At 37.8% G+C, this 24,687-nt stretch overlaps 5 protein-coding genes across 6 annotated transcripts; 1 reads left to right on the forward strand and 4 right to left on the reverse strand.

Moving 5' to 3' along the window:
* Window positions 1–2,689: 2,689 nt before the first annotated feature.
* Window positions 2,690–4,198, reverse strand: LOC101309950 (collagen alpha-2(IV) chain-like). The gene is made up of 2 exons (XM_004304149.1): window positions 4,013–4,198; window positions 2,690–3,894 (listed from the first exon to the last, which is right to left on the reverse strand). The coding sequence occupies exons 1-2, from the start codon at window positions 4,173–4,175 to the stop codon at window positions 2,864–2,866; spliced, it is 1,194 nt and encodes a 397-aa protein (XP_004304197.1). The 5' UTR covers window positions 4,176–4,198; the 3' UTR covers window positions 2,690–2,863.
* A 3,338-nt stretch (window positions 4,199–7,536) lies between these two features.
* Window positions 7,537–13,997, reverse strand: LOC101310241. Its single transcript, XM_004304150.1, has 10 exons — window positions 13,390–13,997; window positions 12,394–12,936; window positions 11,889–12,024; window positions 11,434–11,592; window positions 11,014–11,223; window positions 10,475–10,660; window positions 9,954–10,113; window positions 9,079–9,274; window positions 8,685–8,817; window positions 7,537–8,009 (listed from the first exon to the last, which is right to left on the reverse strand). Exons 1-10 carry the CDS (start codon window positions 13,881–13,883, stop codon window positions 7,881–7,883), a joined length of 2,346 nt encoding a protein of 781 aa, XP_004304198.1. The 5' UTR covers window positions 13,884–13,997; the 3' UTR covers window positions 7,537–7,880.
* Window positions 13,998–15,290: 1,293 nt separating this feature from the next.
* LOC101310535 (E3 ubiquitin-protein ligase At3g02290-like) lies at window positions 15,291–18,560 on the forward strand. Its single transcript, XM_004304151.1, has 5 exons — window positions 15,291–15,491; window positions 16,223–16,580; window positions 16,771–17,197; window positions 17,561–17,670; window positions 18,288–18,560. The coding sequence occupies exons 2-5, from the start codon at window positions 16,461–16,463 to the stop codon at window positions 18,312–18,314; spliced, it is 684 nt and encodes a 227-aa protein (XP_004304199.1). The 5' UTR covers window positions 15,291–15,491; window positions 16,223–16,460; the 3' UTR covers window positions 18,315–18,560.
* Window positions 18,561–19,146: 586 nt separating this feature from the next.
* On the reverse strand, window positions 19,147–20,297 carry LOC101292444. Its single transcript, XM_004306006.1, has 6 exons — window positions 20,028–20,297; window positions 19,880–19,929; window positions 19,648–19,773; window positions 19,468–19,552; window positions 19,318–19,371; window positions 19,147–19,224 (listed from the first exon to the last, which is right to left on the reverse strand). The coding sequence occupies exons 1-6, from the start codon at window positions 20,295–20,297 to the stop codon at window positions 19,147–19,149; spliced, it is 663 nt and encodes a 220-aa protein (XP_004306054.1).
* A 1,693-nt stretch (window positions 20,298–21,990) lies between these two features.
* On the reverse strand, window positions 21,991–24,458 carry LOC101310818 (uncharacterized protein YwbO-like). Of its 2 annotated transcripts, XM_004304153.1 has the most exons (8): window positions 24,374–24,458; window positions 24,044–24,194; window positions 23,828–23,950; window positions 23,673–23,716; window positions 23,397–23,522; window positions 22,650–22,734; window positions 22,360–22,416; window positions 21,991–22,283 (listed from the first exon to the last, which is right to left on the reverse strand). In XM_004304153.1, exons 2-8 carry the CDS (start codon window positions 24,188–24,190, stop codon window positions 22,203–22,205), a joined length of 663 nt encoding a protein of 220 aa, XP_004304201.1. In that variant the 5' UTR covers window positions 24,191–24,194; window positions 24,374–24,458; the 3' UTR covers window positions 21,991–22,202. The 2 variants fall into 2 exon arrangements, with proteins under 2 accessions (XP_004304201.1, XP_004304200.1); XM_004304152.1 differs by lacking the exon at window positions 24,374–24,458 and having other exon boundaries at window positions 24,044–24,367.
* Between the last annotated feature and the right edge of the window lie 229 nt (window positions 24,459–24,687).

Genomic DNA, 24,687 nt, shown 5'->3' on the forward strand with positions numbered 1-24,687 from the left:
ATATATATATATATATATATATATATATATATATATATTCTACATAGTGAGGACACAAATCCAAGCTGAGAAACATCAAACATATACAGGTAAGTAGCCTTGCCTTGCACGTTGCAAAACAACAAAAGAAATGTGAAAGGGCGTCGAAGGTTGTATTCGAGTCTAGCTAGTAACTATTGCGATGAAAATCTGACACGGTACTAGACAAGGTACCATTAGAAAGAGGTCGACAATGTATATCAAACTAACAGGTGATGCAGTTGAGCACTTCCCAACCAACTCACGATGTAAGCTCTAGGCTTCTGAGACATTCCCTTGTGTTGGGGTTGCATCAATGATTCCCTTCTCACTTATTTCGAATATCTACTTTGTGAGGATAAGTAATGGTTGTTTCAATAACACTACTCTTATAATTAATGCACACTATTTCGGGAATTTGTATTGCAAGATAACAAAAGAACAGAACAATAGCACAAACTCGTATATTAATGTTACATCCTGGAATTGACGCGTTGTCTTTTAATTCTACCATTACACTCATTTTGTGTCTATCTTTACATAAAAGTGATAACAATTCTTCATTCAGCTGCCAACAATAAACTTCCCCCAAAAGCTCACCGTTTCATTCTTTGACAGTATAAGGCGGGTTCTTCACGGTTCAAGATTATCTTTGACACTATCCTGTGAAGAATGTGCATTCTTACAGTTCATAAAGGGATAGTTTTGTCTCTTGTTCTGATGAGACTCCAAAGAAACATCTCTTTATCTATCACGGGTCTCGATTTCACGGGTGAGTTTGCTGTCTATACTAATTTGTTATTAACTTATTATAACAATGGCTTATCTTCATTGTCAAACTCGGAAACCATGCAAGTTCCAAATGAATGGTTGCAAACTATGAACTTCTGAAAGTATAGGATAAGATTGTTTATAAACTCTTGTTTTTGTTGGTGACAGTTTACTATTAGAGTATGGCCATGCATTGTGACAATCTATACGGCTGCAACGTGGCCTTCTCATCGTGACTTCCTGAATCCGATTCAGCTCTGCTTGCTTCGATTTATTAAAACGAACTACGTGTAAGAACGCTGTTTAGCCACTTGTAGATATAACTGTTTACTATGGATGAACTGTTTGTCCAAGGTCCTGATGTCAGTTCCCTACACAGAACATGCATGCATAAGATATCAATAATATAGACTGATCGAACCGCAAAGTTGTACAATGTACCGGAGTGGTACAGAATTAAAGAAAATAATCATGCAAATGTAGATCTAATTAACTCATCTAAGGTTCAAACCTGTTATTAACTTATTATTGACGAATACAAACTAGCCTTGAAGTATCCTAACTATCAACAAGCTTTCTTTCAAACCAAGCTATGATGTTATAATTAATACACCTATAAATTAAGCAACTAAAACCCAGACCTAGCCAGTTCCTCCTGCGAGGGCGAACCTTCGAATTCCTTATCTTTCTCAATGTATGGCTCCAGTCGCAGTCCTAACAGTAATACTACATGTTGCTTCAGATGGGGCTTTGGTTTGCGTTTCGTTTATATCCTTGCCGAAGAGGCAGAATTGACATAGGACAACGCGGCGATCTATTCGAAACACATCTTGCTTAATTGAGGGCTAAAATAGCATTCACAGGGTGTTCCTGATCATAAAATGCAAGGAGCTGCATGCTTCAAATGAATATCAGAATATGCCAAGCAGCAACATATATATACCAACCAAATAGGACCATATGCTGGCTATAATATGTCACTTAGCTTTAGAGGTATTGAAGAATTCATAATCTAAGTTCCTGATAAAACAACAATTCAACTAGACTATATATGTGCACTTTTATGTGCCTATCATATTCTTATTGAGTACTTAAGCTCTATAAGCGCATGGTTCAACACAACTGTCAACACATGAACACTACTTCCATCAAGATCCTGTCAATCGCGTATGGAACTTCAAGGTAGCAATTTCATGGAACAATCAAACAGGCCAGGGGTTCTTATAATGACGTTAAAATGTGGTAATTTGCAGTTCTAAAAGCACCAAGGAAGATCATCTGATCATATATACCGTACCATATATGCATGTTAACTTTCAGCATAGGCTATAGGATATATACAGAACTATGTATGATTTCAAGTTCAGATCTTTGAGAATCAAATTCTTCTGGTGTTTGTTCGCGCTAGCTAGCCAGGGCCTGAAGCCAGCAACCTTCTCTTTTCTTAGCCCAAACCTTCATTGATTATACAAAGAAAAAGGAAAGGAATTCGAATGTAAAACACACCAAATGATACTATTGGGCCAAACAATAGAGTTACTGTAGTGGAAAGCTATCAAAAGCTAGAAGTAAATAGAGTAAAATTAAGTTTTACAACATTCAATATTATCCACCAGGCCTAAAGCAGCAGCTACTCCCAGCTAGCATGGGAATTCACTTCAATATCCTATGAAGCAGTTTACCTCGAGTTGCTTATATATCTACAAGAGTCCCCCTTTAATGGCTTAATTCCTCATTTTCTGATATGCCCGAAGTAACTACATCACTATAATTTCTATGCACACAAATTCCTGAAAACTAACTAGCTTCTGCAGCTAGCTTAATTTGTTCAGTGCATCTTCTGATCTTCATAGCCAAAAATTGCTGAACATAAGATACGGGAAACACAGTGACAGAAAGCTTTATTCCCAAATACAATTATTTATTATTGTTAATTATTATGCTCGTGGCTTAGTCCTTACAAAGTACAAACTTATAAAACCTAAATAGCTTAGTGCCAACATATATGGTAACGTAGAAGCTTTGGCAAACAACAAAAAAAAGAGAAAAACTACGATATTACTTGAGATACATATCAAGGAGAAGAAGAGGCTACATCATCAGTCTTTTCTGTAACTTTTTCTGTTTGTGCTCCTATTCCTGGAAGACCTGGGAGTCCGGGGAGTCCCGGAAGCCCTGGGAGACCCGGAAGTCCCGGAAGCCCTGGGAGACCCGGAAGCCCTGGAAGTCCCGGAAGTCCCGGGAGTCCTGGAAGACCTGGGACAAGCAGGTGTCTCTCTACCTTTGAAGTTTTGGTTTCAGAATTGGACTCTGGTATTTTCTCTTGGTGGGCCCCGATTCCTGGAAGTCCAGGAAGACCTGGGAGTCCGGGAAGGCCTGGGAGTCCCGGAAGATCTGGGAGTCCGGCAATTAGGTGCCTCTCTACCTTAGAAGCAGGAGTTTTGGCTTCCTCTTTCTCTGGGTGGGCTCCGATTCCTGGAAGTCCAGGAAGACCTGGGAGTCCAGGAAGGCCTGGGAGTCCCGGAAGACCTGGGAGTCCTAGTAACTTTTGTTCTTCAACCGATTTTGTGCTTGCTTTTTGACCTGGGACTAGGGCAATCAGGTGCCTCTCTACCTTAGACGTAGTAGTTTTGGTTTCCATTTTCTCAGGGTGGGCACCGATTCCGGGAAGCCCTGGGAGTCCCGGAAGACCCGGAAGACCCGGAAGTCCAGGTAGACCTGGTAGTCCCGGAAGACCTGGGAGTCCTAGTAACTTTTGTTCTTGAACCGATGATGAGGGAACTGACAGCTTGTTGGTGCTTAGTTTTTGGTTACATAGGTTGCCTTGCTTGGGCTTGAAGGCGAATAACCCAGCTGAGAAAATGTGTGTCCCTTGCTTCCTGGACTTGAGGGGAAGCGAAGATGAAGCTGCTGTTGAGGCTACAGCACAATGAGGTTCACTGCTGCTGATTAGCTTCACAGAACACCCTTCAATTCCCTTCACATGTTTGCTGACTGAGAAAGGCAAGGGAACTTTGAACACTCCTTGGTTATCTGTTTTCGCTTGTGCTTGAAAACTAGGTTTTGATGAACTGCCATCTTTGCACTCCACACCAACAGACGCCCCTGCATAAAATTAAACCCACAATAATTTGAGTAACTGCATGTTAGGGTTTGTACTATACTATATATCACATGAACAAATAGTTTGGGTGTGTAAACAGTGAAAATTTTGAAAGGTTACCAGAAATGAAGTGGCTTGTTTTCACGAACCCGTCTTGGAAGCAAGTATCACAGTATACTTTGCCTACTACAACACCAGACTGAGGCAGCTCCTCATGGTTAGCAACTGAAGGAGTAGCAAATGCTAGAGTACTGAGAAGGAATATGGTTAGAAACCAAGACATTATACTCTACTGCTTTTAAGTGTGTAAGAATGAGTTGATAGCGGTCGGCTTTTATAGAGGTTGCTGAGACTCGATCAAGTGGATAGTCTGATATATTAAATTAATTCTCTGTAGGATATTATACAGCTTTTGGTTTCTTATGGTTGATGCGAGGTATGGAACATAAGCTTTTGTAGTTTTGTAACTTTGTTGGTGTAAGAATGCTAAAAGGAATACTCGGGGTCCCTGTTGGTTCACGAGAAGGAGAGCAACCCACAAATATCTCGAGGCTGAAGTGATGGAAGCATATGGAGCTCTTCTTATATTAACTGTTATATATCAACTAGTTGAAGATGTTGTTGTATACAGTTCGCTATTTATATATGGATGTAGTTCAAACCAACACCACTTGAACAAGTTTACAATTAATTTTCATTTGTTTTAGAGATTGTCATTTGAGATCGGATCTTGTAATGACCTAATTTGATAATGATTAACATGCAGTACCCATGTTAAGGCTATACATAATTAACAATTAACGTTGATTATTTGAAGTTTAGCTGGGAATTTTTTTTTCATAGTAGTAGTGGATAATGCATATATGTGGTCGTTTTCCAAGTTCCAACTATATAACAGTGACATATCGAATGAAAAATATTTCCTTCTTCATGTCCAGCTTCACCCTAATTTAACGATATAAACGTAGAGAGAAACATATAGTTAAAATTAAGAATTAAATTCCGTTTACCCCCTTATGGTTTGGGGGTGACTTCATGTTAGTCCCTACACTTTTATTTTCATCAGTTTACCCCTTGAACTCTGCAATTTTTGTCTGCCGTGCCCAAATTCTCATATTCCGTTTGAATTGACCTTTAATTATCAGCAGTTAAGGTCCAATTTGGACATATAAGGTTCGATTTGCCCAAATTCTAGATACTGGCCTCACAGTTAAGGTTAAAATTATCAGCAGTTAACGTCCGATTTGGACAGAATATAGGACATTTGGTCACGCTTGAGGAAAATTCAAAAGTTTAAGGGGTAAACTGATGAAATTAAAAGTATAGGGATTAACATGAAGTTACTCCCAAACCTCATGGGGGTAAACTGAATTTAATTCTAAAATTAACCTAGCCCGACCAGATTAACAATGGAAAATGAGAAAGGGGCCATTCAAGTCTAGAAACTGTCGTAAACAAAAATCTGGCTTTGTTTTTCTGGTTTCAGCAAAACCCTCATAGTGTCCTATTCTCATTTCAAACCTAAAATCATTTTTATCCTTACGTACGTACACTCTTCCTATTTCATCACAAGAAATATTCCTAGTTATTATTTCCTACACTCTCATTATTGGAAAATTCTACAATGTGTTAATGCATGTGAATGATGTGATGCATCAATTTTGTAAATTGAGTCCTTAAACTAGTAATATTAGTCCTCGAAGTTGTAATGTTGTAAAAAATTTAAGTTACAACATTAGTCATCATGTGTCCTTAAAGTGGTAAAATGTGATCGAGTCCTCAAAGTGATTAAAAAAGTTGTTATAACTTTTAGGACTTATATTACAACTTTGAAGACTCAATTACCACTTTAAAGACAAATAAGGATTAATGTTGTAACTAATTTTTTTACAACTTTAAAGACTTATATTATAACTTTGAGGACTAATATTACTACTTTGAAAACTTATTTTACAACTTGAGGACAAAATTCATACATCACATACATTAACATACCCATTATTATCCAATAATCACGGTTGTTATTAGTCTTTTTATCTAATATGAGCATTGATCTTTCTTGGTTGGGTTCTGCTAAGTTTCTACTGTACCCCTCTAGATATTTTCCTGATGTTAATCAAACGTACGAGTCCCACCAAGAAAATAACATGATATATACGAGTTGTCACATTGGACTAAAGACTATCATCTGAACCGGCCTATATCCCTAGCTATATACTCAAGAATATAAGAGTACGTACGTGCATGGATGATTGCGATGAAATTGAATGAGTATCAAGTGTAGGTCCAAAATTCAGATTAGCATATGATGAAGGGCATAATCCTCCAGTTACTAAAGGAATTCATCATCATCTTCATGTCTTCTCCTTCATCTGGTAACTGTTTGCATCTCTTTCACTGATATGCATGTGTAGTGTTAGGCCTTGAAAGACACTCCCATGTGTCGACCTATCTTGCATCGAGATTCTTTGTTGTTCATAGTTTTGTACTTCTTGGGGTATTATAATTGTGAGGACAAGTATAATTGTTAGAAGAATAATCCATGGACCGACACCCATTTCGTGTCCATATAGTCCACAACTCCATGCTCCATAATACTAAAAGAAAACAAGACGCCAACGCAGTGGCTCACAATCATTAGACAAAAGGGTGTAAGAATTGAAAGGTTGCTCACCTGATACCAGTAAACCCTCGGTCTAAGTTTATATACAAAGCTGCTGGTTTTGTAGTACGTGAAGGTATTGGTTTTGTCTACTTGCATCTTTCTTTATCATGAATTCACGGACCAGAGGAATCCCCTCGTACCAGGGTTCCCGTCATGTCTACTCAGTTGATCGAATTAGCTACCTCACCTACATGCATGCTGATAAGACTGTCCAATTGCAAGCAAAGAGATGAGATTAATTGTCTGCTAGCTTCCTAGTGGTAAATTAATAGTATGCTATGCCACTATGCATATGCAGCGTGGTCATCTTGGCTTGCAATACATTCGATTAGATTTGATTTACAGCATGGTCTTCTTTTCTTGCCATACTTGGATCATAGATTTTTTTGATGAAGCAAACGATCATGGTCTTCTTGCCACGATTTATATAAGGGACTTATATAATTCAACGTTGCATTGCTTCAAATTTGTAAATACTAGCCGACATGCAGGAACATTTTATCGAGTTATCGCCATTTGGCTTGATGAAGAATTAAAATGCCTATAATATTGTTCTTCACAAAAGTTTAAGACCTTAAGCTCAATCTTGAAAAATCAAATCTAAAAAAATGAGGGATTACGAAGTTTGGTGAATTGGTGATAAGGTGAACATTTCCATCTTGCCTGTTTCATAAAAGTTGTATAATAATAAACTGGATTGGCACTCCAGTCTCCTAGTATTTAGAGGAATAAATTCTAAGAGAGGAATTGCTTGGTACACCAGTAGAAAATGAGCAAGTAAAGCAAGTCCAAACAAGCAGATTCAGTAACTCATTCTAAAATGTCGAGTCAAAAACAACGAGGCAAATTTGTAGAGAAAAGCTGGTGATATATAATTTTGGTTGAAAGAGAAAACTCTGTTAATATTTACGAGAACAAAATTTGTAGTATCTACTATCAACAATGATGGTTGCCACCAAGATTCAAATGAAAGTACAAATGATACCAGTATAATAACACTTTCCATCTTCTGGCATCAATCAAGCCTCATGAGAATACCCACTAGAAATCAATCTACAAAGTTATGATACAAACTACAGAGCAACGAAGACCCGGACGTGTTCTTCCCGCCGGGGCTACCCTCCTCTTCCCCAAATCCAATGTATGGCTGTGGTGATCTCAATGAATGGCTCTGTTGCACTCCTAACTGTACAGTATAGATGTTACTTTCAGACAGGGCTACAGTTTACATGGTTCTTTGTAGTCACTGAGTGGCAGAATTGAGAAAGGAAGACGGGGGAGGAGGTCCAAAACACGTCTTGCTTCATTCAGTGTTCAAAGTATTCACATGTGCTCCTGATCGTAAAACGCAAGGAGCTGCTTCACATGATTGTGCCAAGCAGCAACATTCAATCCATCAACTAGGACCCAGTCAACAACTGTTGCAGCTGGTTGCTCCCACCATTCATCAAGCTGCATAGATAGATTGCAGTTCAGACAATTATGAAGGCTAAAAGCAAAATAACTATCAAGGATTTAGTTAACTCAGTGAAGGTAGAAAGATGAGAGAGCTCCTGTAAAACTGCTACTATACAACTAAAATACCAACTATCCAACCCTCAAAGCCTGGCCATTTAGATAGACGCACATGGTAGTGGGGAATACCAATAACAAAGGATAATGAGGCCAAGATCCAGGAACACTGGATGTTTGCGTGGGCCACGTGTTCAAAGGCACACAATTTACTGGCTATGGTTCAGTATGTGCAGTAACCATTGTCCCCAGTGTGTGACCAGGTAAAGATTTTGCAGCATGATTGATAAAAAAAATAAAAATAAATAATAATAATAATAATAATAATAAAAACTAGCCTTCAACTTACATAACTTTAATGCGGGCAACACACAAACTAGAAGCAAAAAGCATGAGTTCAATATTTTATGGAAAATAATACTTAGACATATGAAACCACCCCACCTCCTAACCCAAAAATAAATGAAAAGCTCAGTTCCATTTATTATTTAATCCAGTATCAGAATATCAAATTATCAATATATGTAAAAGATAGATCAACTCCAATAAAATTCACATGCATGCAGGTAGATAGCATTGTAATGACAGATATTTCAGCTTATGGTAGTCTCTTACCAATCCCCTAACATAATTGCAGTCTTCCAAGCACTTCTGAGCATTCAGAATTGCAGTCTTCAGTTCTGGCAACCATTTCTCTGTGACAGTTCTCTCTTGCTCAGCAGCCAAATTCAAACAGAAACTCGTTTTCCTGCAGGGAAAGTGCGTAATAATGTCAAATAGAATCATATGTCTGTACTTCAAGAAAAGAGGAAAAAAAATGCACAGATCCTAAATGCGTGTAATTATGTCAAACAGTTATATTCATGGATATTAGATAACATCACTGACTCAAAAGGTTTGACATGTATTATGAATCTAACATAAAATTAGAGCTTTGCATCCTGAGTATTGACAGGAGATAGATAGCAAGATGCCAATTGGCAGTTCAAAAGGCCATGTGTAGCTTTACCTATCATATTCTTGTTGAGCTCTATAGGCATGGTTCAACAACACATGACCACTTTCAACAAGGTCCTGTCGTGTATGGACCAAATTGATTGCCTTCGCTAAGTCCTCCAACACGCTAGCCTCAGAACCACGAAGTTTTAAACAGAACTCCAGCGACTCTAGCACCGAGGCTAAAGCAGCATCTGAACCCTCCAGACCTGCAGATATGACAAAATGGAAACCACCCCATTAAGCTAGCATATAATGTCATTTAGAAATATATCCTAAAGAAAACAACAAATGAAGTAGAACAAAATATGTCATAAAAGAACGCATGCCTTAAAAGTTAAAAGGATTTTGAATTGAACACCAAGTATGTTTACTAGACATACTTGACCCTGAAGGACAACATCCTAAAGACCAAAACCAAGCACAGATGATCATCAACATTAATATTTAATTTGAAAACCAGAACTCCTTAAGACCTAAGCTTCATGAATGAGTATATGCCAAGGACCATTGCTGACTATGAGATAAGCATCTTCATCCAGCACAGGGATGAAAGAACCTATTACCATGTTCTACTGGAGTTTGAGATTCAACAAAATAAGAGTCTTTGAGGCAGCAATGAATTAGTGCCTCCATACTGATCAGCAGAAAGACAAATCAGTAAGTGGACTCTGCCAATCATTGATATACTATTGGTTTTGGTTTTACTTTTCGTCTTGAACTGTAATGGAAAGCCATTATGACCATAACCAAAAGTTGAAGGCAAATGACCTCTCAACAGAGCATTGGATAAAATGTGGCCAACTGGATAGATGTTAACTCTTCCTATTACAGATAGGCCTCTAATCTCATGCTTCTAATGTTGTCACAGACGAAATGAAGACTCACCACCAGGATACTGTAGGGCGGCTGACACACGACATATAGAAGGTATTGCTGATGGATCCCTAGCACCTGCTTTTGCAGTTAATATAGCTGCATTCTTCTCTGCAGCAGCAACAGCTTCAGGTCCAGTAGAGCCGTGTGCACCCATTGACTCCAATAGTGCCTGAAACAAAAGTTCGTGAAGGATTCAGAACACCAGGGACTGCATATGGACACTCAGGAAAGTGCATATGGAATCAAGAAAAACAAAGTTTTATACTTTTTAGCCAGCAGAAAAATCAGAAAGCTTATTGATAATCAAGATCCTAGATTTAGCATTCATATATGTTGACAATGGTTAGACTACTCTAAATCCTACTAAATGAAAATACTTAATTCAATACTCTGTACTCAAAATAAAATACAGATTCATCAATATAACAATCAAATCACCAATTTAAAGATCAAACTATTACAAGTGATACTTAAAGCATAGATGTACTTAATCGTGACACAGCATCCAATACTAATGCAGATAGACGAACCTGTGGAGTTGCTGGAAGCATGTAGAGACTATTATCAGGACTTTGATCAAAAGCAGATACTTCTTTTTCAATAAGATCTTTTGCATTATTTGAAAGATCCATAACTATTGTGCATGCTGGAATAATAGTGCTTGATGCATATTCCCTTGCAGCTAATGGTTGCTGATTCCAGAAGGCGGCAGCATCCTACACATTGTCAAAATCAAATTAGAAAACAGCTAAAGTAAAAACTATGTAACTATATATATCATTGGTATATGTCTTCCAGGGATATAAAGTATCCATGGCACATACATAGAACCACAAATAGGATCATTGGCCATCATAGTAACATCATGGTTCAAAAAAGGCCATATAACACGGACTCCACCAACTAGTTCGGATGTTAATAAAGTTGTATTCATTGACCCCAATATATATGATACATGAAAAACTTTCAAGTGAAACATAGAAATTTGCATTGGATGACCAAAACTGCAAAATAACATTACATGTAGATCATGCAGTTTTACAGGCAATATTGAAGCTCAAAACCTTACCATGTTAACTTTTAATAGAGCAGTATATATGGTTTCCAGTTCAGATCTGCGGGAATCAAATTCTTCAATCTTTTTCCACTTCTTTTTCAATGAATCTTCAGCTTCTTTTCTTTCTGCACATAATTTATTCAGGCGCTGTATTTCAGACATTAGCGTATTCAAGCTTGCCCTCAAGCCGGCAACTTCTCTTTCCTTGGCCCAAACCTCCAACTACAGAAAGAAAAACACCAGATGATACTATTGAACCAGACCAAAGAATTCTCCTAGCCGAAGCAATAAGGAGTATAGATACAGAATTGAGCTTTACAACATTGAATATTGCTCCAAGGATCAAGTCTGAGCCTCTCAACAATGGTCAATGTCATCATTTTTTCCCCAACCAAGGTAATTTCAATTCAATTGATATCCAATAAAGTTTACCTCAAGTTGCCTAAGACTGCCCACATTTTGTGATATGCCTGAAGACACTCCATCACTATTTCCATGCAAACGCTTTATAAGATTCTGACATAGACTCCTAGCTTCTGCAGCTTTGTTCAGTGCATCTTCAGTAGCCAAAAATTGCTGAACATGAGCTTTCTGTAAACAGCATATTTCAATTAAAACAAATTAAAACTAACATATAATGCAGATTCAACCACACAAAATGAAATGTTAAAGTCGAGCCCAACCCATTCTTTCATTTAACCAGCATGATTTTCTCGGGTAGTGGTTTACTGTTTACCCCAAGTGGTTTACCGTTTACCCCAATTATTCTAAAGATTGAAACCAAACCAACCCAACATCCAGAAAATATACAAACCAGTTCTTTTAAGAAGCCTTAAGAAAAAAATCTAACAATGATGTTTAGGCTACTATCTAGAAAAGAATATAACCTGTCTTTCAAGAAGCTGTGTTCCCCTAGATGGTGCATCAATTCCCATCTTTCCATTACCATAAAGTTGATAGTGTAAAGGTGAACTCACGTCAGGAGAAGAAACATCTATAACTCGGTTGTTTTCATACTTGTACCTGATTAGGCAATTTAAGAAATATCAGTCAAGGTCTCAAGGATATGACCACCAAATACAAGAAGACTTAAATGCAAATTGTCAAGGAAGCTAATCCCCTTATGTGAGTAGTTTTGACTTTATTATCAGGAGGATACGGAGAAGATCTGACAAATTTAGACATAAAATGAAAAAATAAAAAAAGAACCATGCAAATCATTATCTACATCAAGCAGCAGGAAGTATTATGCCAAGAAACTCATAAAAAGAACAACCAGGAAGGATGAGCATAATGAAAAAGAAGTAGAAGCCAAGGCAAAGATAGATAGCACATAACAATGCTAATATACCAAATGGAATAAGTTCCGAGTATTGACAAGAAAGTTATTACCTTAAAGTTTCTGCATCAGCTCTTACATCAATTTTCTCTATTTCTCTGGAAATTACAGATTTCAGTCGTGATGTGTATGACGTAATTGCCTGAAGCAACTGAGGAGGACTCTTCAGACCATTCAGAATTGCATCTCTGACCTCCTCAGGTAATTGCGCATCAAATTCGAATCCTAACTTGGCTGCTTCTAACTGAGGACTTGAATGAATACCACTTCCTTCATATGCAGGAAAGGAATTGCGAATCTTTTCAATCATATGTGCTGCAAGAGATTCACAGGCCTTCCTTATGTTTCTTTCCCGAGTGGTTTCAATAAGAAGCACATCATCTGCAGCTTTACTGCCCCTAAGTGTTGAATAAACAGCCTCCTTTTCACTGTTGGAACTAAAGCTATTAACCGATTCTAGAGACGAATCCACACTTAACCTTTGAGAATCCCTGGCTTGATTAACATAATAACATAGACGTTTATGATACTCTGCAAATATCTTTTCCGCTTCCTCACACTGTAGATAGTACGCGTCCAACATCACCTGCTTATGCCTGCATTATGAACCAAGTATAACAGACTTTCAATTAGTCTTCTCATAATATTGATATATCATTTGCAGTTCATGAAAGTAAATGCCTGTATCTCCACCTAGTACTCCAGATAAATGATAACAATTTCTTGCAATGTAGGATGAACTTACGTTAAAATGATAGCATTATCAAGCAAAACTTACAAAGAGGAATACAATTTTAACTTGTCTATGATAACTCAAGTCCATGAGGTATAAAGAGACATTAATGACCCATAAATGCAAGTGATTTAACACTCCTAATAGGCGCTTTTTTATCATCACTATAACACTATTGAATACAGGAAGCAACAATTCAGAGCCAATACACTCTAAAAACACTCCACACAGTTCAGTTTCGTTCCACTATATGATCATCACTAGCTATAAGATCACAACCAAATCTTACTCAGTAAACCATCCACAAAACCCATACCTCTTCTTTGATCTCTCATCAAGCATCCTCTTCCTTTCAGCCTCGGCCCTCGAAACCTCCAACATCCTAGCCTTCAAATCCTTCCTCTGCCTCTTCACAATATTCCTCAGCTTCTCCACCTCCTTCTCCGCCGCCTCCCTCTCCTGCAGCGCCGCCTCCCTGACCTCCGCCGCACTCGAACTCTCCCCAACCTTCTCCTTCCTCCTCCCTCTACTCCTCCCCTCCTCCTTCTTCACCGCCGCGCCGCCGCTGTCGCCGTGCACCGTAATATTCCGCCGTATATTCTTCACCGTACTCTCCGACTTCACGCGCGTGATCAAGAAGCTCCAAACGGGGATCATGTTCCCTCTGCAAATCTTCCTCACGGCGTCGATCGACGGCAGCTGCGACTTCCCGGAGGCGGAGCCGCCGTAGCTGCCCAGGGGTCTGTACCCCATTTCCTTGTGAAGCCACTCCAGTATGGCCTCCGGCTGAGCCGGCGACGAGCCCTGCATTGTAAAGCCTCGGTCTTTGAGCTTGTTTGTGAGAAATTGGAAACCCTAATTTGGGAGCATTGCTTAAAACGGTGTCGTTTGGACTGAGAGTGTGGAATTGGGACTAGGACTGGGACTGGGTTAGTGAATTGGGGCTGTGTGAAAGATTAGGGTTTTTGAATTTGGGGGAGAAAATTAGAGCAGATCTGGAAGGAAATGGCCGGCGATTAATTTACGTGTGTGAATGCGATTTGAAAATTTTATATAACGGTAGTTGGCACGCAATCGAAACGACGATGAGTTTTGTTCTTTTACGCTTGAAACGACAACTCAGTTTTTATACGTAGGAATCTTTGTGTATTTCTAGATTGTGTTTATACTTTGGGGATGTTGATGAAATTAATCAACTTTTTCTGCAAAATGGAGTTAACTTGTGTGCAAAGAAAATGAAAGGAAATTTTGGTGCTTGTAAATGATGGTTTGTCAACTCCATTTGATGATTGTTTTGTCTGTGAACCCTATTGTATGAAACAATGTAACAAAGTGAATTGTTGTCTAGAATAGTGAAATAGTGTTAAAGACTTTGATCAGAAGCAAATATCATCGTTATGAACCCTTTAAAACGAATGATGATATCCTCCTTTTTCTTAAACCTACCAACTAAGAGGGGTTGAACCACACCATGCTCATAAAGAAGCACTACCCCAAAAAGGAAATGGCAGTGATTAGACATTATACCACACATCATACAACTTGTTTTTATATTTCTAACCGACTCATATGGACGCGTGTCTCTTAATTCTCTCTTATTTACATAGTTAATTGTTTGGGTTATATAAATTCATGATTGTAACTGTTCAAAATTTATATCAATCAATAATGATCATATATGCAAAAAAGTTGATTGCATCAAGCAAATAGACAGTTTTAGTGAAAGTTAACAGTCTCATAATCAACCGTTAATTTGATTGATACAATCGAGTAAATAAACGGTTTTGTTTGCATTAATTTTTTACATAGATGATCATTATTGATTAATTCAAGTTTTAAATGGTTACAGTTATAGATTTACACCACCAACAATATATAAATAAGAAAAAGTTTACACATGCAAAGACATACTAACTTGGTACAAATATTTTCCTAATTCGAATGATCACTGAGACAATACCACAAAGGAATACAACTACATAATTACGAACATTTCATGACAAACATCCAAAGCTCCGGCCAATAAAACCAAAATCATTACTTTATGTTCTTGGAGATATTTTCTTTTTAAAATTTTGTTCCTTTTGGGATTTTGGGTCATCATCATTATAAAGTTAAATCTGCATTCTTTTATAATTCACAAAAATACAATAACAATAAATCAGGCACCCACAGTCAAGAGAAAGTTTAAAGCAGGTGGCTTTAAGAATTGTTATCACCTCAAAAATCCAAAAACCCACAATTGCTGCACCAAATTCCCATTACAAAACCCACTTTCCCATTTTTAGTATCTGATTTTCGAATCATCTATATATAATTTATCCAAAGAATCCAAATTTTTCTATTGAATTTCTGGGTTGCCCGTCTTTGTCCACCCACCAAGATCAATCTCTCTCTCTCCATTCCACCTTTCCTCAAGTACTTTTAATTTCTATGTAATCTGGGTTTTGTGCAATTATTGCTTTTTGTAGAGTAGTTTTGATTGTGTCATGTTTGATATCTGCAACAGGGTTTTGTTTTGTTTTGGTGTTTTGCTGATCATGGGTTTGCTGCAAAATTTGTTTTTGCAAATTGGGTTTTGGTTTTGAACTTCCTGGCTGCTTCAAAATTTGATCTTTTCAATTGGGTTGATCTTGTTTACTTGATTTGTGTGTGTTTTGGGTTGATCTTTTCATCTTTTTATTTGCTTGAGAATAGAGAAAAGGATATTTTGCATGGATGAGTTTCATTTTGGTGAGACTTCAAATCTATTTGTATGCGTTTTCTATGTTTGGTTGTGGTCTTGTTATGAAGGAAGGTATGAAAAATGGTCACTTTTGATCACAAGTGAGAAAATTTTCTATTCGAGATATTGGTCTGTGAAATTTTATCATAATCACTTTATCAATTCAATGCTGTCGTTTGGATCTCATTGTATTAGAAACATGCCATACTCTGTAGGAGTCATGGTATCACAGCTGCAGTTAGTTATGTGCTAACAATCTTTCATAGGGAATATGACAATGATGATTGAAGTAAATCCTGATCAGCTTAATTGACATCCATTGCATATGTTTTGTGCTTTAGTTAATTTATCTAGTGCACTCCGAGAAGTCTTTTTGTCAATGAGATTTTTTGATACTAAACCAAGACTGTCTTCTATTTTGCAGGTGAGGAATGCCACCTTAAGTTATATCAAAACCACAAAGCCATCCAGCATTGTTAGTCAGAGAGGGAGGGTGCTGGTCCGCGGAGGTAGTCAAACTTCTGCGAGCTTTGTGTCCTCTCTCAGTCTTGTCAAAGCACACTTGTGCTCCCGGAGGTTTTCTTAGTGCACAAGTGGAGCTTGAATTTTTCAGCATATGAGAGTGTAGAATTATTGGGGAGGTGTATTTCGATACTGGCATCATGGGTGCTGTCTGTTGTTGTTTGAATGCCGATGATTTCGAAGATTATGTGAATCCAAACAGTTCTGCATTGAGGAACTGTCCGTGTGCCAACTGCTGTGTTCAGAACTTTGTAAATGTGGTACGCTTAGTGATCCGTGTTAGTGACTATAAAACTTCTTTATGTTGTCTCTCTTCTTTCTAAATTTGAAAATCCACACGTTTGAAATTCATAATATGTTCACCATTGTGAAGAGAAATATATGTAGTATTAATTTTGGGGTCTTTATATTTTAGAGGGAAGTATGATCCTTTTCTGCTGTTATTTGTAGTATTCATCACTGTTCAGAAGAGGGGAACTACAGTCGCTCCCTTCATCCGTTCAGGGGGCTGCTTCAATAACTTCTGCAGCCTCACTTGATAGCACTTTATCTGACATGTATCGCTCTCCTCCAAGGCCCTTGCCTTATGATGTTGACCCCAGATACATCCGCTTGCAGCGGGATGGATTAGTTTCTAGGCGTGAGAAAGGCACCAGTCATTCTCGTGAGGAGACTGAACCTCTAAGAAGTGATACCGATGCAGATTCAGAATGTTTGAGTGCAGGAGACAAATGGAATGAAACTGCTTGTGAAGATGGATCCAAGGAACATCGTTGCAGGTCCTCAATGAAGTTGTCATCGGCAAAAACAACAACTGGATTTGGTATTGTTTATACATCTTCAGAAGAAGAGGATGTATGCCCAACATGTCTTGAAGGTATTTTCATTTGTATTTTCCTGATCGGTTTTTCTTCTTCTTTCTCATTCTATAGGAAGATGAACTTCTCCTAATTGGTTCTTTAGTGTTTGCTGATGACTACTGACACCACACTTTGCTCAATATCAATAATGAACCCAATCATGTTTTGACTTGGTTTCTATGTTTGTTTGTTGGGTTGAATCATACTTACTGTATATTTAAAGGGAGGTATTGGCATTGATATCGGATGCTAGTTTCATTAGGATAGAGTACTTGTGCTCTTCTGATGTTTCTTGCAATTCTGATTGGTTTATAATTCTGGAAAGTATACCAATGTTTTGTTTGACTTCTCACTTGTTTACCATTTTCCTTTGTATGCAGAATATACTCCAGAAAACCCCAAAATATTGACAAAATGCTCTCATCATTATCATCTTGGTTGTATATATGAGTGGATGGAGAGAAGTGAAAGTTGTCCTGTATGTGGCAAGGTAACAATGCAAATGTTTTTCGTCCAGCAGACTTTGTTTGTACTCATGAGTCATGTTAATACTTGAGCAGGCTTAGTTTCTAGTAGGCATGCATCTCTATTATACTGCTATAACGTCCCAGATGCATTTCTAAATTTCCCAGATATATCTCATATTGCCAAATAGTTTCTCAATTGTAGGTTAGTGTTATTTTGTTAATATAGGGAAATTCCTTCGCCATAACAAGTGTGAAAGACAGAAGCTTAAACATTGTAACTAAATACGTCTGTTTTGGAGTAGATTTTTCTTTTCTCAATGTTATAGTACTCGAGCTGCAAGATCAAACAATTTGGTTTTGTATTGTTGAATATCTATTATTCCTGCTCAGTGTAGGTATAATCAAGCAGGCATATTGACTTTGGAATAAAAAGTTTTACACTACCCTGCTTTGTCTTGAAACTCTACAGACATTCTGTACTAACTCTACAGTATTAACTTTAGAAAACTAAAATGCCATCTAAAGCTATATGTATAATGTGTTGGATTCATTTGATATTAAAAGATAGGAATGAAAGCAAAATGTCTTTATTCATGAATGTGTAGAGTCTAACTGTGGAATTATTGTTTGGCTTTTGTAGGTCATGGCATTCGATGAAACGACTTAATCTTGATTGACGCGTCGTTGATGAATCCAGCAACATCAGGAAGACAGAATACCAAAGAACGTGATGCCACTGTGAATACCGCATGTAAAAAAAAATGTCATTCATAGTACATAAACTTGATTTCTGGTAACCGATGTTGTAAGTAAAGTTTATCCTAAAGGGTGTTTTTTTGTTTCCTTTAAAAGTTTTTCTTTGGAAGCAAAAATGTGATAGTTCTTGCAATTTTACTTGCATTTGGCAAAAGTCATCCAAGTATAGCATATGGCAGCAAAGATAAAACTTTGTGTACAGCTTCTTTACGTTTCCAGTGTTCTTTCTCTGGGTGTTATTTTGCTGGTTGGTCTTTCAGGCTTTCAGACTTTTGTATAGATGAAAATTTCCTCATTGACTGTCTCAAATCCTGTTTCTGTTACTCTGAGGTCTTGCTGAGCATAGGCTTGTTTCACAGTTTTCAGTTTTGGCAATTGTTCAAGTCTTTGTAACTTGGGTTATAAGTAAGCTCTTTGGTAACACACTTGCCCTCATCACTCATGTCCTCTACTTCGGTTTGCAATGAAGTCCAAACATTGATAGAAGGGGTGGTCATACACTTATATGAGCAATGATCTCTTACAAAACTTCTGTTAGATATTCTCAGTCAGAGTGAATATGTATCAGGGTCAAATATGCAGAACTAATTTACAATGCTAATTTACATTTTGGTTATACAACAAGTACACTTAGTGATACAACAGAGCTAGCAGAGTTATGTTTACATTTACATAAATTACATATTTCAAGGGCTCCCATCACCATTAGAGATGGATAGTGAAGGCTTCCAGATGAGGTTGTATCATTTTGTGGCTGCTTCGAAAGCTCTCAAAAACACTTCCATCGGCTGAGCACCGACGCAGTTCACCTTTCCATTAAACTGTGAAAGTAAGAAACAACAGTAAGGGATCAAAGTAATTCGTTAGTTAATGCAACAAAGCTCAAGTCCCAAATGTGAATTTGCATCACGCACCACGTAATATGGGATTTGTTTTGTTCCTGAGTACTTCTCGAGCTCTTCGGTCACCTTCAGTTTGTCATAAGAACAATGCCAGCTCTATTAATATTGGGTGCCAAAAATCAAATCCCACAGATATTAATCAGTGAAGAACATAAAAGATACCTCTTTGAGACCATTGTTAGGGTCTTCAAGAAACTCTGCTGCCCCTTCTATACCAATCTTACCAGCACATTCCACAAGATATTCCCTGCATATATACAAAATTGCGAAGGCTTGTGCCTCTTAATTCAGATGTAACAAATCACTAATTACAAATTTACAACCATAATCAACTACTATTACCTGTCCGCAATGTCCTTTTCCTCTGTGAAGTATCCAAGCAATATCTCATCCACAAGATCATGTTGCATATCATGATCTTGTTCCCCAGCAAAATATATGAGCCTGTGATAATCTAGAGGATTTCCCCTGCATAAATGCAACACCAAGAATCTTGTTTTAAGCAAAAACCAAACAATCTAGGGGAAAATTAAGTATGCCACAACCATAGAACATCTTAGAAAATCAATCTTACATGATTCCGGAAAGTTTGTATTCGATTCCATCGTATGACATCCTAAAAATCTGCAAATTGTTAAGGGGACATAGTGAATGATCTTGGATATATAGATAGATTTGTAGCAAATGACATAATGGAAATGAGAGATTTATTGACTTGATACATCTCCTATACGCATTTCCACAGTTTCAGATATTTGAGCTAAGCCATGCTTTTCCTCAGAATGCTTCTTCTTATCAATGCCTTCCTTGGGGATATCAGGATCAGTTTGAAATGGATGCCACCGGAGCTCAAACTCGTAGAGATGATCAGCCTCCTGTAGAGCCAGGTCAAGATTTTTCTTGGCAATAAAGCACCAAGGGGATACCGGATCCGAGATGATGTCGATTGTGCAAGGCTTTTTTGGAACTCGGAAGGGATGAGCTACAGCCATGTTTGTGCATGCAATGCTGGTGTATGAAACTGTGGTACGTCCTAAAACTATTGCTCCTGGCAATTATCATATCAGAGCCACCAAACAAAACCACGAATGAATCTGAAATGGGAGGATTGAATGGTTTTTGTTCTTGATTCATAACAGCTTACCACTTGGAGAAGATAGAAGCCAATCGCATATGTACCGAGTTACGGATACTTTTGTGGACGTAGGTTTGCTTCTACGTTTACACCATTTTTAATTTTTCTTAATTTTAAACCCTAAATTAACTCTCAAAGGACAAATATTTTAGTATTTTCATTATGAAGAAGAAGCTTTTTGTAATTTAGGCATTGGTGTTGGTCGGAACGGTATGAATGGCAAGAAGCGTTATCTTTAAGAAAGAAACGATAATAATGCTACACATGAACAGCATCCTAGTCCGTTACTTTGTTGAAATAACATCAACCATTCTAAACCCCACATGTGGTTCATTCGGTAAGAGTCTAGGTGTGAAGACCTCATACCTAAGTTTGAATTTTACTCACGCTTATTGGAGTTAAATCTTAATCTATTCTTAGAGGAGGAAACGTTTGACATGATCTCCCCGCACGAGATTAGTCTCTCGGCTTAGAAAGGCTTTAAGAAAAGCTTGTGACCTATTTCGATATAACAAAAAAGATCAAGCATTCGAACAAGGACAGTGCTGCTCCCTGCGCTACACAGGTTTGCAAATCAGGCATTGGTGACAGTTACAGAACCATTTTCAGAACAAGCGCTTGTGCCTTCTTGAAACTGGGATTAAGCTGGAAGTCTAGGAACAGGAGTCCGCCACCAGTAAACCACGGGACATCAAGTCGGAAGAAGTATCTAGGTGCTTTAGTCGTTTGATAAGGCACTGACCACTTTCTTGTACGAAGATTGCACCAACGCTTGGAGACACACTTGCAGTGAGCAATGGATTTGTAGCAACCGACTCGATGAAGGATTTCAACGAGTACATCGTCTGGGAGATCATTAATACTAATGTTCAACAAATTTAGGGCTGCTGATGATCTCACAAGCAGAGCAGCTCCTTGTTCTGATGATACTTTCAATCTTTTCGGAACATGAATATAATCATAGGTCATTGTTTGCTTGTATAATCATACATACAGTTACGTCACTTGCGTGATTATATATTGTAGGAGAAACAAACGTTACAAGTCAGAACCAAACTGGACTCGATATTATGCTTAAGCGAACAATTTCTGATTATTCAACCAAGTCTATCAACTTGTTGGGATTCTTATTAAGATGACTTGATCCTTAAGAAGTACTTTTATGAGAGGATTCTTAGGGTTCAACAGTGTAAGGTTCTTATGATCCCTGTTCTCTCTGCAACAAAGCAACTTGAACTCAGAGAGGAGGAGAAGATCATTATGCAACAAAGCATCTTGAACTCAGAGACGGAGAAGACAATTTTGCTGCTGTGTACCGCTGCTAAGTCAGCCTACCTCTACTCAAAATGTCTACCATCGATGAGACGATGAATCACTTAATTTGGTCAGGTTCTAGACTTCTAGTGCATATCGATATTGATTGATACATGTATGTGCTTATCCTTTTGTGAGTTGATCTTCAAGAGATTCAGTGGGGTATGACTAACCTATATCAATCCAAGAGTACATAGGAAACAAGACTACAGGGATAGGAAAACACACTCAAGTTTGTAAAGAGGTCATGGGACCTAAAATCTGTTTTACAAGGACAGGGAACTTCAGTAAATCAATACCACACGTGAGTTCACCTAATCAATGATTCCAATTCACACTCTGAAAACATAAAAAAAAAAACAGATTGTTTGACAGAACAAAGTCACTTAGTATACATAATTCTGAAATGTGGAGATCAGAGAGTAATACTTATTTATGTGTGGCCGTATCACTTTGTTACTACTTCAAAAGCTTTCAAGAAAATCTCAGGCGGTTGAGCACCACTCAATGCTTGCTTTCCATTATTAATCTGCCAAAGAACCAGATGATCAATTTTAATGGATCTATAAAAGAAATCAAACCAGAGTTGAAATGTCATCACCCACCATGAAATGTGGGACTCCATTTATGTTGCCTGAGTACTTCTTAAGGTCTTCTCTAACCTTCAATTTAACATAACAAGCAAAGTCAGTCAATTTGGGACTTTGGGTTGCCAATGAAACAGAATCTTACAATTTGCATCAGTAAGCACAACAGTGCCACTCTGATCCTAAACGTCAAATACATCAAATGTTTGCTTTCCTATAACACATTAACTTGGAAAACAGTATTTGTCCAAAAAAAAAAACTTGCATGGAAAACAGTAGCAACAATAACAAACTAGTGAAGCACAAACCTCACTGAGCCCATTGTTGGGGTCTGCAAGAAACTCTGCTGCTCCTTCTACACCAATTTTCCTAGCACATTCCAGAAGATATTCCCTGTATCCAAATTGCAGATCTTTGTGCCTCATAATTCAATTTAAGAAGGTAATAGCACTTATTCTCATAATTGTAGGGGCAGCGAGGAATACAGTTATTCTGTTTAATAAGAAAATACATGCTTTGAAATCCCTTCTTTACTTTGGAATCTTAGGGGCAACACGATGAATCATATTATGACTCCACGCTCCTTTCAGGTTAGTAAGGTTACCCCTTTCAGAAAGATAAATACCTAGCAGGGTGATCATAACAATAAGGTCCTGTTTTTTATATCAAACTAAAGTAGGAACAATCACTTAATTGACTGCTATCGAAATTCAATCAATCTCCCTGTGAACCTTCCAAATGGCTTCCCTCCTTTTCTATTGTTCAAGTTTTCTGGTGCATAGCAACCAATTCGCTAAATAAGATTTGGTATTGTATACAATAGAGTGATAAAATTATCATATTTTCTCATTTTGATTCTGAGTTAGATTAATGTTAATGAAAAAGACAGTTGTAGATCATACCAAATGATTTTCGTAAAGAGTCCTAAGTTCTGGCCGTCTCATTTTAGAGTGGCAGTGGTTTACATGTAACTCATTTCCACAACTCGGTCTATACAACCTTAAAGCAAGCATATCTATAAAGCTCATGAAAAAGTAACCCAGTAGCTTAATTACCTGTCCCCAATGTACTTTGCCTGTGTGAAGTACCCAAGAAAGAGCTCACCAACAAGATCATGTTGCTTCGCAGGATCCTGCTGCCCAGCAAAGTAAATAAGCCTGTGACTATCTAGAGTATTTCCCCTGTACATATTCAATACACATGTTAATCCAAGATATCACCTAAAACAGGTTCAGTTCCAAACTTTCCACAATATTAAACTTCTCTGTCACCATTTCCACAATCAAAAATTAGAAAACCAACAAAAGATCAAAATCATATTTCACACATACGTCAGTCCAGACAGGTCATATTCGAGGCCATGGCTTCTGAAAATCTGCAAATTGTCAAAACAACATAGTGAATGCATAGCATATAGCACATTAAGCATGTACCATGGGCTTAATGTTAAATTCACATAGTTGATATACAGAATTATAGCAAATACCTCAGACATCCTATTTGCCATTTTTGCAGACATATCAGACCCAAATTTTTGCTCATAATACTTCCTCTTATCAACACCTTCTTTAGGGGCATTTGGATTAAGCTGATATGGGTGCCATCTAATCTGCAAATAAGGATTTTGAAATGAACAACATCATAATCATCATCCACAATAATAAGAGCAAAGAATGATCAAAGAGTACAGATAGAAGAGTACCCTAAAGTCATATTGACCTTTGGATGCCTCCACAGCCTTGTCAAGATTCTTCTTGCCCACAAAGCACCATGGACATACAGTATCCGAAACTATATCAATCTCAACAAGCTTCTTCGCAGGTTTGGTTCCAGCTGTTCCCTCAGCCATTTTTCTGCAAGAAAATAGCACTAATAATGAGATTTGTGCCCAAACAATTCCCGGAAACCATGAAATCATAAACTAAATCCATAAATTCATATATCAGAGACATGGTTTCTGCAGAAGGTACAAAGATTGACGAGACAAATGAAAGTAGGAGGCTTTGATGGTAAAGGTTGCTGATTTACTTGCCTGTTTAGTGTGTCAGAGTATGAAAGCTGAGACTTTGGAGCTTCGACACAAGGCAACCAAAACACACAGTGACTTGCAACACGTTTTCGAATTGGTTCCACGTTTTTGAGTTCTTATGGTCTCTGCTTCATCACCTACCACGTAGCACAAAAGTCAGAAGGAAAGGTGCATCACACCATCTATTATAATTCATTTATTTTTTGTGAGATCACCTACCAAATTCTATGGAATTCTGGACTGGAAAAAGTCTTACGACAAGCTACGTCATCCGTCGGACGGGGTTGAAACAGCGCAAAGCTTTCTTCTTGTTTAGG

The sequence above is a fragment of the Fragaria vesca genome, linkage group LG6, assembly GCF_000184155.1.
Source record: "Fragaria vesca subsp. vesca linkage group LG6, FraVesHawaii_1.0, whole genome shotgun sequence".
Lineage (NCBI taxonomy): Eukaryota > Viridiplantae > Streptophyta > Magnoliopsida > Rosales > Rosaceae > Fragaria > Fragaria vesca.